General features: G+C 36.5%; 1 protein-coding gene across 1 annotated transcript; it reads left to right on the forward strand.

The window, feature by feature from the left end:
* The first annotated feature begins 1,871 nt into the window (after positions 1 to 1,871).
* LOC126704949 (serine carboxypeptidase-like 18) lies at positions 1,872 to 10,054 on the forward strand. The gene is made up of 14 exons (XM_050403926.1): positions 1,872 to 2,521; positions 3,528 to 3,598; positions 6,052 to 6,128; positions 6,228 to 6,350; positions 6,512 to 6,614; positions 6,967 to 7,004; positions 7,155 to 7,256; positions 7,917 to 8,003; positions 8,558 to 8,710; positions 8,818 to 8,889; positions 8,963 to 9,081; positions 9,281 to 9,394; positions 9,502 to 9,556; positions 9,648 to 10,054. The coding sequence occupies exons 1-14, from the start codon at positions 2,397 to 2,399 to the stop codon at positions 9,729 to 9,731; spliced, it is 1,323 nt and encodes a 440-aa protein (XP_050259883.1). The 5' UTR covers positions 1,872 to 2,396; the 3' UTR covers positions 9,732 to 10,054.
* The last annotated feature ends 2,313 nt before the right edge of the window (positions 10,055 to 12,367 follow it).

A 12,367-nucleotide genomic window follows, 5' to 3' on the forward strand; every position in this document is an offset into this window, starting at 1 on the left:
GGCAACATGCGGCGGAGTCACATCTGTGAGGGATGGGAGGCTTACATTTTGTCGCTCCGGTCTGCTTGGGGCATTACTACCCTCTGGTCACTCTCGGTCTCGTTGTTCAGCACTGGTACCCTCCTGGTCCTCTTCCTGAGCACCGTGTCCTGCCTTCCGGCGTAGTTGTTCTTCCAAAATCTGGTTTTGCTTGATGAGGCGTTCCACAGCCGTTGTTAGAGTCTGCACTTGTCTCTCGAGAGTAGATGGTCGCGGCTCGCCTTTGTGAACGTTGTTGGTGGTCGCCATTGATCGAGTAAGTACCATGCAACTCTTTGTCCGGGAAGCGTTTGCTATGACTTACAAATTCTTCTTTCTCATAGACGGCGCCAACTGATGATGCCAAATAAGTCACCAATGAGCCACTTGCACACTCAAAATAGCACATGCGCAACACAAAAGAGAAGTCCTTGTAGAGAGCACTGGTGTGGTGCCGGCCAAATACCCTCCGAAGGTCAAGTTAGAACTTCTTACAACTCTAGAGTGCTAGAGAGGGGTGAATTATGTGTACCTTGGCTAGTGAGGGCATTAGGATTTTTATAGTAGTAGAGGGTTAACATCTCTTCCTTGGCGTAGAAGTTTTTTCCTTATAGGAGTCTTCTTGGGCATATTTGGCGGGATCCTTTCCGTATAGGAATCCTTTTGAGTAGCGTCAAACGTGGAGGGCAAGACATTTCCTTACATAGGCAATCGTGGGCAGCAAACAATTCTACATCAAAGTCGTCAACTTATTCCATCTCTTTCAGCTTTAATGGTGTTAGCCTATTGATGGTATCAGCCCTTGGGCACGCCTTGCGGACTCCCCATAGTGCCCCTACCAAATCTCCCTTTGTCGGCACCTGTCAATGGAAGCCGATAGGTTTAACTACAACCGTCAGCTTATGCCCTGTCGCTTTAGCCGTTAACTTATGTCTTAGAATGAATAAGAATTATTTTTATCCTTATCAAGAGACAAGGTGCAATGGGATAAAGAGAAAATATTTAATCACTTTGCACACAGGACACGCATGGAGATTATGTCCATTCCTTTGCGACAAATTACGGCTTGGGATGTCTTAATATGGAAGGAGACTAAGGAACAAACTTTCTCGGTGAAATCTGCTTATTAGGTGGCTATTAGAATGAAGGAGCCCACACTGATAGAGCACTCAATAGCAAGCACTAACTAGCCCCTATGGAGGAAGCTCTGGAGACTAAATGTGCCTTCTAAGGTTTGAATGTTTCTTTGGCGTGCATGCTCCAACCTCCTACCAACCGGGGAAAATCTACATAGGCGAAGAGTGCAGGTGGATCCCCGTTGTGAACTGTGCTGCCAGCAACCCAAATTAGTAGGACACCTGTTATGGGAGTGTCCTCTTGTAAGAAATGTTTGGGCACTCTGCTATGGTGGAATTCAAAAGTGCCCAAACAACCGCTGTGATTTTTTCCTGCCTTTTGGATGTTGGTGGACAGACTATCTGTGCTAGACTTGGAAAGGTGGACGGTGACATCTTGGGCAATTTGGAATGCAAGGAATAAGTACTACTTTGAAAGGATCCAAACTCATCCCAAATCAATTTTGAATGGGGCTCTCAGGTTCTTGCAAGAGTACCAGAATTTTATGGCAGCACAAAGGCACACCTGAGACATTGGTTTTTTCTTGGTGCACAAATGGTATCAGGACTTCAATGTTGCTGTGTCCCTGCAATACAACATGATAATTTTTAGGCTTGTGTTAGTTGTTTTTTCTCTTCCCCTGTTTTCGTTGTGCTTGAATAGGGTTTATTCTTACTTGTACTTTGGTTCATATCAATAATATTTCTATCTTTTACCTAAAAAAAAAAAAAAAAAAAACAATAACATCAACACAGTTTTAGTTCTTAATTTTGAGGTCTTTATGAATTTTCAATAAACTAATCAAGAGAATTTATATATGATCCATATTCATAAAAATACTAATAAATTTTATTCTCACCATTAATCTATTGAAATATGGCCCCCATTGTCATCGATTTAAGACTAACTAAAACCAAACATTTTGATGCTAAACACTCACACAAATGAAGTTATAACTTATAAGACTATGCTCTACCTAAATTTTAAAAACCCATGGACTAAGTGAGATAGAGAATTTGTATTCTAATAATAAGTTGGGGAGATATCTCAAAATTGACCTTGAAGTGTAATTGCTAATAAATTAGGCCCCTAATCATTGCCATGATTCACATGTACATGGTCTATAAATAAATAAATAAATTAAGCACAAGTTGGATAGAGGCAGAGGGCCCTTTGACCCATTGGTACCTCCTGTTAGGTTATAGACTCATAGTAAACAAGGTTTAAATAAACAAACCAAACCATTTTCAATAGCAGCATGCATGAGCACAATGTGGTTGTGCATAGTTTGTTTCTTGGCTGTAATCAACTTGGTTGCATCACAGTGGATCATCAATAGCCTCTTGGGCTTTTCCAGTGATCTTCCTTTCAGAGTAGAAACTGGGTGAGCATATATTGTGATCATAGTTTCATTTTTTTTCTAAATTTTTATGAACGATCATAGTTTCATTTAATTTTATGGGTAATTTATAAGTTCACATTATACTAACAATATAAATCCTACATGGTAGACTAAATCATTGTGCACATTTGTATAGTCTATAATATCAGAATAAAGAGAAGAAGCATAAGAAGCATGAAGATGTTTATCAAGAATTAGAGCAGGACTTGACAAAAACAGGAACAAGAGAACTTGCTGAATTAAGACTTGAAGAACCTGCAGAATTAAACTTGAAGAAGACAATAGTAGCTTAAGAAGACAAACATGTAGCTTTTGTATTTATTATTTGATATGTTAGTTGCAACACATGAGATAGTTGGTTAGGATTCCGTTCACACGTGTAGAGGTTAGTTAGTTAGTTTCTCTTAGCAGTTACTTTCTTTCTTTTGCTTTGTATAGTATATAAGTTGTACAGCTCGATTCTTAATGAGATTTGAGAAGTATTTTCCAATTTTCTGATTTGGTATTAGAACAAATTCCCAAATTTTGTCTAGGGTATATACTTCCTCTCAATTTTCTCTAAGAAAACTCTTTCTTTTCTCTAAGAAAATTCTTTCTTGCTAACAATGGCTTCCACTGCAACTTCAAATGCTCCTGTTGGAGAGAATGTATCATCTTCGTCCTCACAGGATTCACCAATGGATGATCCCTTGTTCTTGTATCATGCAGAAAGCCAAAGTACAGTTCTCATTACACAACCTTTGATTGGTGGAGAGAATTACTCGGCATGGGCTCAAGCTGTGAGGAAAGCTTTACTCACCAAGAATAAATTGGGATTCATTGATGGTTCTTGTACCTTATCATCTCCATTGGTGTCTTCTCCCTCAGCTGTTCAAGCTTAGATCAAGTGTGACAATATGGTTGGAACTTGGCTAACCAATTCAGTCTCACCAAAACTTGAAGCAAGCATCATCTATAAAGACATAACTTTAGAGATCTAAAACAATCTAAGGAATCGATTTGCTAAGAGCAATGGGCTAAGGATCTACAATCTTCAAAAGGAAATTGCAAAGCTTCATCAAGGTGAAGTTTCTATGACTGATTTCTTTACTTAGTTAAAAGTGCTTTGGGATCAGTTGCAAAATTACAACCCATTTCCTTCATGTACATATAGGAAGTGTGTGTGCAATGTGAACAAAAGGCTTAGTGATTTGCAAGTCCGAGAATCAATGATGAAGTTTTTGATGGGATTGAATGACTCCTTTTCACATGTTAGGACACAAGTCTCACTCATGGATCCTCTTCCATCCATTAGAAAAGTTTATTCTTTGTTGATTCAAAAGGAAATGCAGAGATCCATTACAAATTCATTTGGTGTAAAGGTTGAGTCAATTGCTTTAGTTGCTAAGATATGCTAATCTTGGTGCTAATCTTGGTAGCAATGCTAATGGTGGCAAGGGTAAAGACAAACCAGTTTAAACCCACTGTGGTAAAACTGGTCATACAATAGACAAGTGTTATAGGTTGCATGGTGTCCCACCTGGCTTCAAATTCAAGAACAAGCCTTCAATGGCTCATCAGGTGTCAGCCATTCAGTCACATGAATTGATGCCTTGCACAAGTACGAGTAACTCAATTTATACTCCAGAGCAGTGTCAGTAGCTTCTTGCACTGATCAGTCCTTGTTCTCCTCTGGTCTCTATTGTTCATGGAAAGGATGCATCCTTGGCAAATGTAGTATCTTCTCCTACCACTGCAATGTCAAGTATAGACCTTTCCTATTCTGTTTTTTCTGCAAAAATTGTGAACATAAGGGCTTATAGTTCTGACCCTTAGGTCATTGATACTAGAGCAACTGACCACATTATTTGTTCAATGAGTCTCTTGTCTACCATTACTGCTATTGCTCAGTCCATAGTTGAACAGCCCCATGGTCTCACAACACAAGTCACAAAGTGTAATACAATGTGAACAAGTTCGGGACACCTTGGTCGGCCCATTTTGTGTAACTTTGTGGGCCCATTTCCACATAATAATAAACTACACCGTGAACCAGTTCGTGACACTTAGTATCGGCCCTCTTCATAGGGCCCATTTTAGCCATCTACCCATTGGATTTTCGAATTTTGTACTGATCATGGAAAGCAACTAAGAATGAATGGTAGGCAAAGAAAAGAGGTAAGTGAAGGTAGTCAGTCGGGTAGCTAATTTGGTTGGTAGTAGTTGACTTTTGACTCTTGAGGTCCCGCTGCTGTAATATTTCAAAATAGATTCATGATACGACAATGATGATTCCAACCTCGATATTTAGCAAAACAGCCAAAACTAAATCAACCCTTAAGTTCAAATTTAGGATTGAATGTCAAACAAATCAAGATCATACATAATACTTTGTTCTTGAACATTAGACTTGATTTAATTATGTATAATATTAATATATTTTTATAGGTAAGTTTAAATATATATATATATATATATATATTTGAAATAGAATTATATAAATTTGTAGATAAATTAATATAATATTAAATTATTGTGTTATTAATTGATAATATAAAAAAAATTTTTGTAGCAAAATTTAAGAAGGTAACAAATTTTAATCATAGTTTTACTATATATAAGAAAAGAATAAATTAATCAAGTAGTCTGTGAATAAGTTAGTGACGATTTTTTTTAGTGCTTCGACTTATGGGTTTTATTAGGTTTGTTGGATTAGGTTGGTTTTGATGGTTTCAAGAGTGTGATGCAAAGGTTTTAAGGGTGATGGGATTCAACGTTGATTGGGTTTATTATTATTATTATTATTATTATTATTATTTATTCTTTTGCAATTTTGGTTGCAGCATTGCCAAGAGAGTCAAACACTTCCATGAAGTCCTAAATCCCAATCCATTGTGACCATCCAAGTTTGTGTTTCGCATTTTAAGTGAAACTTGTCTATTTAAGAGACAAGATCGAAGTGGATAAAAATTTTAAAATGTAATCTACCAAAAAAAATTAAAAATTAAAACGTTCACATTAGTTTAGCTAGATTAGCATGTTGTTTAGAGAAATCGCTTGACAAGATGAGATTTAGAAAATGCTATTTTCCCATAAAAGTTTCATATAGTGCTATTTTGTTAAATTTTAACAAAAAGAAATTATTAAGCAAAAAAGGCCTACATGGGGGGCCCAAAAGTTTTGAGTTATTCATTAATACTTAATAGTTTTAATACTTTTTTTTTTTTTTTTAATAAATTGAATCAAACAAGAAATGTTTCATGAGATGACCTTGCACTTACAAATTACAATATATTTCTTTGAAAAATATGTAATTGAATAATAGGTGATTTCCAAATTTGTGACAAAGCACATTTCGGGGTATTTGGTAACGTTATTCTAGTAATATTATTTGTATTTTTTGAAAATACGTGTGAATGAAAAAATGTGTGAAAATACGTGTAATGTTGTTTAAATATTGAAAACTATTGTTCTAGTTACACTGCCAAACAGCCCTCATTTTCACAGATCACCTTAATTCCTCTGTTTCTGTGTAGGTCCATTATCATTCAACTATGCAAATTCCAGTGGGAATAAACCACGATTCCTTTTGAACCCCTACTCATGGACAAAGGTATGAGAATTTGATGGAAATTTATATAACTAATTTTGATGGCATGACTTCCCCGTTAGACAAATTTATGGAAAAGTAGTATGGAACATTTTATTTTAGGTTGCCAACATAATATTTTTGGATGCGCCTGTTGGTACTGGATTCTCTTATGCAAACAATTCAGAAGGATACAACACTGGTGATACATTATCAGCAGCACAAACTAATCAATTTCTGAGGAAGGTAAGAAGACTCATGCCAAATGAGAAAACAGTTTGGTCATTGAAAGATCACTCCCCAATCACAATTTCTAACCCATGTCATTGACTAATGAGTAGTACCATGTATTAATTTTATCATAATGCATACTTAATTGCAAGAATTCGTTTCTTATCATGGTGCAGTGGCTCATGACTCACTCCACTTTCCTCTCAAATCCACTCTATGTTTCTGGCGATTCTTACACAGGCATAGTTCTTCCTATCATTGTTCAAGAAATATGGAAGGGTAACTTATTTATTTCTTTTTCAATTTTTTTCCTGGAATTTATATTAAATTTGGAAAGAGTAGGAAAATGTTTCAAAATAATTTAAAAGTGCTTTTCAGATATGTCAAATATAATAAAATGGAGGAAAAAAAAATACATGTGATTAACATCAATTAGTCTAACAAGGATCCATCCAATGCCAAAACATTGAAGCTAAAATTTGGTTGTGGTTGATATCATCTGGCTAGAAGGAACTCATTCATATATAACGATTGATCATAATAACCAGATTGTTGAGCACAGGAAACATGATATTCTTTTGTATCTAGTTGTGGCATTTGCCTAATGTTTAATCTTACCACCATGCTGTAGGCAACGAAATTGGACTACAACCACTGATGAATCTCAAAGTAAGTAATTTTAGTTGAATCGTTTGGGTTACCTTTAATAAAATTATGTTCATCATCAATGCATTACTTACATAGGGTTTTGAGCGTTTATCTATTTATTTGTATTATTTTCATCGCGGCTGGGCTTAAATTTCTTCGAATTGAACACAGGGATATGTGTTAGGCAACCCATTTACAGATGTGAAATATGACCTGAATTCAAGGGTAAAATTTTCACACCGAACAGCACTTATATCCGATGAGCTTTATAAGGTGAACTCTCTAGTAATGTTTTCAGTTTACTTTTTTCCCCTGTATTTTTCAGTATACTTCACACACATATACATAGATTAGGTTAGAGTAGAATTTTTAATTAATATGGAGTGTTTGTTTTATGCAATCCAAAACATTTTTTTGGCCTATGGGGGCATATGTGGCAGTGTTTTGGGCTGTTTTCTAGTGTGGTTGGCCTCGTTGTTCTTTGATCTTGTGATTTTAGTGGTTTGTTTCATGAATCAATAGAACGAATCGAATGATCAGTTTAGATTTTTTATAGAACCAAACGGTGTTGGCAATTTGGATTGATGACAATGTTGTTTGATATGGGCAGAATGCTATAGAGGTAGTAGAGAGAGTTTTTTGAGAGCTTAGACTCTGTTACCATGTTCATGTAATGACTGAGAAAGAGTGTACTATAAGTAAAGTACAATATGCTTAAACTGGTTAGGCTTGTATGCTAACAGTCTAACAAAGTCAATATTGTTTGGACAAACCAATGCAGCAAACATAGGAGTTCACCCAAATTTTCCTCTAGACGTTATATTTTACGTTTTTGACAAACATATTTGGATTCCATGATGTTTTCACACGACTTTTCGGATAAGTTGTAATTCATTTCATCTTTGGCTGCAAAAATATTATCTTTGTTTATAGTCAACCAAAACAAACTGCAAGGGCGAATATATGCGTCCAGATCCAAGCAATGCAGCATGCATAGACGATCTTCAAAGAGTTACTGAGGTAAGTAAGATTAATAGTGATGACGTCGAAAACCGTCACCAATGGGTCACACCGTACTCGCGACTCGAATCGAACCTGCACGACGAAACAAACAAAAGAATCCTTCAGAGAAGCACCGGTGTGGTGCCGGCCGAAGGCTCTCCGACGGTCAAGTTAGAATTCCTTTGTTTTACTTAGTGCGTTAGAGAGGGTTCATAAAAGCATACCTCGATTTCTGTGGGTATTACGCCTTTTATAGTGATAAGGGGTTGACTTTCCCTTTTTGGTTCCCACATCTTTTCAATGTGGGACTCTATTCCCAATTCTTCCAAACGTGGTGAGCAAGGATTCTCACTACCGGACCATGGGCCCTTGCTGCGTCAGTAGTGATGGGCCTTCAAAGCTGGGACCATACTTACGCAGGCCCAAGAGACCCAATCCGTCAGGCCCATTAAGGTAAGCCCATCATGCCCAATATTTTATCATCTTCAAATAGCATTTCTTGCTTTACATTTATATATGCCATGGCCTCAAGTTTAAGTGGAGAAAGAAAATTTTACCAATGGAATTTGTAGTGCATCAGCAAAGTACAACAACCCAATATATTGGAACCCGAGTGTAGTGCACTCTCTCCAAAACCAACAAAATTATGGGGTTCGAGCTCTCTCAGCGAGAGTTACATTGATATCCTCACTTCAACACCTCAAGCTCCGGGACCATGGTGTCGGGTCTGATCTCTCTCTCTCTCTCATACAAACACACATGTCGTGCACAAATTCAACTATCTTTAAGCAAAAGAGATTAATTACACTAACGGGTATTTTTTTTCTTCCAGAACTATAACTATCTGTTCTGCTACATTTGGGCTAATGATAAAACTGTGCAAAATGCTCTTCACGTCCGAGAGGTATGTTAATTATAACTGAGATAGAATTTAAATTCTTTACAGATTCACTAAGTTTTATTTAGATGACAATCAGGGAACACTAACAGACTGGGAGAGATGCAATAAGAGCTTAACTTATGCACACGATATCATAACTAGTATTGAATATCAAAGAAACCTCACCAAGAAAGAGCTTCGAGCTTTGGTTTACAGGTAACCAGTATAGAATAATGCTTCCTAATATAGGTGACTTTTACTTGTTTACTACAATTTTTTTTAAGCACTAGAGTACTCCAAATCATATGTATTTTAAGTGTTTCACACAAGCCCAAGTATGACTATTAAATGTATTATAAGTTATTGTTGAATTCTCTAAGCTTTCGATATCTAATAAGTACTTATACTTTCATAGTGATGATCATGACTTGGTTATTCCCTATGTGGGCACACAAGAATGGACATACTCGCTGGGTTTAGTAGTTGAAGATAGTTGGAGACCTTGGTTTGTTGATGGTCAAGTCGCAGGGTTGGTTTCTTTTTTTAACTTCTATAACTTTTGCACCCTACCTGTTTAAAGATACACGTTAATAAATTTGATACCATATTAATCTTAATTATAATTGCTTTCTGCAGATTTGTCACAATATATTCAGAGAATAAGTACAGTTTGACATTTGCAACTGTAAAGGCAAGAACCACTCTCAGCTTTAGCAAGTTTCTTTTTTACGACGAACTCAAGTAAAACAAAGCAAAATGTATTGTCATTTTTCCCTGTGCAGGGAGGGGGTCACACGGCACCAGAGTACAAGCCCAAGGAAACTCTTGCCATGATGGAAAGGTGGTTTGCTTATTACCTTATATAGCACATAATGGTGGCTCCAAATTATCTAACGGCTGCCCTCTTTGAGCGATCACCTTTATATTTTGAAGTAATTATTAAGAGAATTTACAATCTGCATGTCCAATAATAGTGCTATATCGCTGCAACGTCTTATTTGAGGTGAACCTGGTGCCTGGTGAGATATAATTACCCGCATAAACTGAGTAAAATCATTTATAACTTCCATGCCACAAAGAATGCATCGAAGCCTATTTATTTGGAAAAGGTATATAATATGTTGTATCCTGGATACACAACTTGCCTCTTACAACACTTAAATCCACATTATGTGTTGGGAAACCACAAATCAACTCCTTACAATCAATCTAAAAAATATCCATCGGACGCGATGTCAAATGCCCTAAAAAACTTGAGTGCATTTTTCTCATCATTAAAGTAGAGTGGCACAGCTCACAATTGACAAGTGGTATTAGAACCAAGGTCATGGGTTCGAGTTGAGAGAGCATCATCATGAGGTGGATTGTTGGTAGAACCACAATTGGCTTCCTAAGAGCAATGTTGAATGCCATAAAAGACTTAAGTATCTCTTTCTCATCACTAATTGGTTTTGAAGTGAAATAACACAATTCACGGTCTAACATTATGTAAGAGATTGCATATGTGAGATACATCATATTATTGTTTGCTCATCTAACTTTCAAGTAGAAAACTAACTCAATTAAAAAAAAAAACAAATAAATAAAAGATTAAATACCACATGGCAAAATATTCTCTTTTTAGCCCAAATCAATATCATAAATTCATAGATGAGTAATGGAGAACAGTTACCCAAAAATCGTGATTAAGAACGATGACGATAATCGGAGCAAAGTAATTGAGCAAGAACAGAGAAAAGAGAACCAAATATCGTGAAACTAATGAAGAGAAAACCAAGGACTGAGGATATATATATATATATATATATATATTTATATATATGGGGAAGGGATAGGCTAGTATTTTGATCATTAAGCATGAAGTGTTGAAAAAAAATTAGCGGTAACTCAATCTTGCAAATCACATGATGTTGACATTTTCTGAATTGTGAAAATCTACCAAATGCAATTTCCTGAATCGCGAAAATCTACGAAATTAAAAATGCAATCCCGTAGATATCACCTAGCCAAACGTATCATCAAAATCGCGTTTTATTTCTGTTTTGAGCTCTCTAAATGCCTATGTGGGGGCCTATTAATTAGGAGGTACTATTAAGGCTGTACTAACTGGGCCTATGGCCCAATCCGAGGACATTAGACCATCCAAGGATGTCTAGATGAGAATAAAAGGGGAACAGAGTGAAGAGAAGAGTGGAGATAATAAAAGATAAGTCCAACGAATGTCCGAGGAGAAAAGCCATCTCGGCAACAAGGGTCCGAGGTCAGTAAGAGTGTCATATCATCATAGGCCTTCTTCGAAGTTACATCGCAACTAAGGGTTGGACGTTGGACAAAGTGTAAGAGAGGAGAAGGGCAACAAATATCTTTAAAAGGTTGCTACATCCGCATTAAATGCCTCCCAACCAACTCTCTGACCGCATTAATGTGGAGGTGATGCCTGAACAGTGGTCGAGCAGTCTTACAACTATTAGTTGATGGTTCTGAGAGGTGTTGGATGGGATAGGAAGAAGTTCTCTGAATCTAACCTACACGTGTATGGTAAGGATGACACCAAGATTGTAGTATATAGCATGGGAAGATGTACTAAAAAGGGGATCGGAGAAGAAATCAAGCGGTTTTTACGATAAGACTGAAAACTCTTGTAAAGCTTTGTTGATAAACAAGACAATATAATATAAGCTCCTCAAGCCACTCCGAGAACAGACTTTCTCATCTTACTTGTGTTTAGTAGCCTTAAATTAGCAAATTTTATCGTTTTTCTTCTAGAGTAGATCTAGTTCTTTCGTCCACGATCTATAAATTTATTATTTGGGCTTCTTGGGCTAAAACCCAATCCTATATTGGGTCCAATCCAATTTCAATCCTTACAACCTAAACAACCAGCTCAAAGCAACTCTTGGAAACCTAACAAGTCATCAAGTATCTAGCCCACCCTTATAACCTTCTTTCTTTCAAGAAACAAACACACACAAAGGAATGAAAATGAAGTGTTAACATAAAGGCACATCACAAACTCACTAAAATTTCATTATAATTTTTAAAGAAGATTAGGGCAAGTTATCACCCTTATAACCTTATATTCCTTTAAGCCACTTATTATATGATAAACTGTTGACCAAAAGTCTGGAACCAAAGATATTTGCATAAAGTTCACATGGCACTTAAACTGAATTGAGTTTATTACAGAGGTGTAAAATCTGTTTGAGGGTCGTCTGAACTCTCTATAAATGTGCTTCAATTATTGAAGTTCAATACCGAAAAGGATTCGAATTTTTGCTTTTCCTCTGAGTCTTCCCCTGCGTTTGGGTCTGGGGCCTTAATGGAATACCATTCCATATTTCTTTCGTCGAGTATTCCATCTCTATAACCCCCAAAAATTACACTGATCCTTCTTCCTCCATTAGGATGAGACAAAGAGAGCAAGAGAGAGATAAAGGGTTAGGGTTTGATCTAAAACTAAAGGGCTAGGGAACAACTATATATATATATATATATGTATGTA

This window comes from Quercus robur, chromosome 11 (genome assembly GCF_932294415.1).
Source record: "Quercus robur chromosome 11, dhQueRobu3.1, whole genome shotgun sequence".
NCBI lineage: Eukaryota > Viridiplantae > Streptophyta > Magnoliopsida > Fagales > Fagaceae > Quercus > Quercus robur.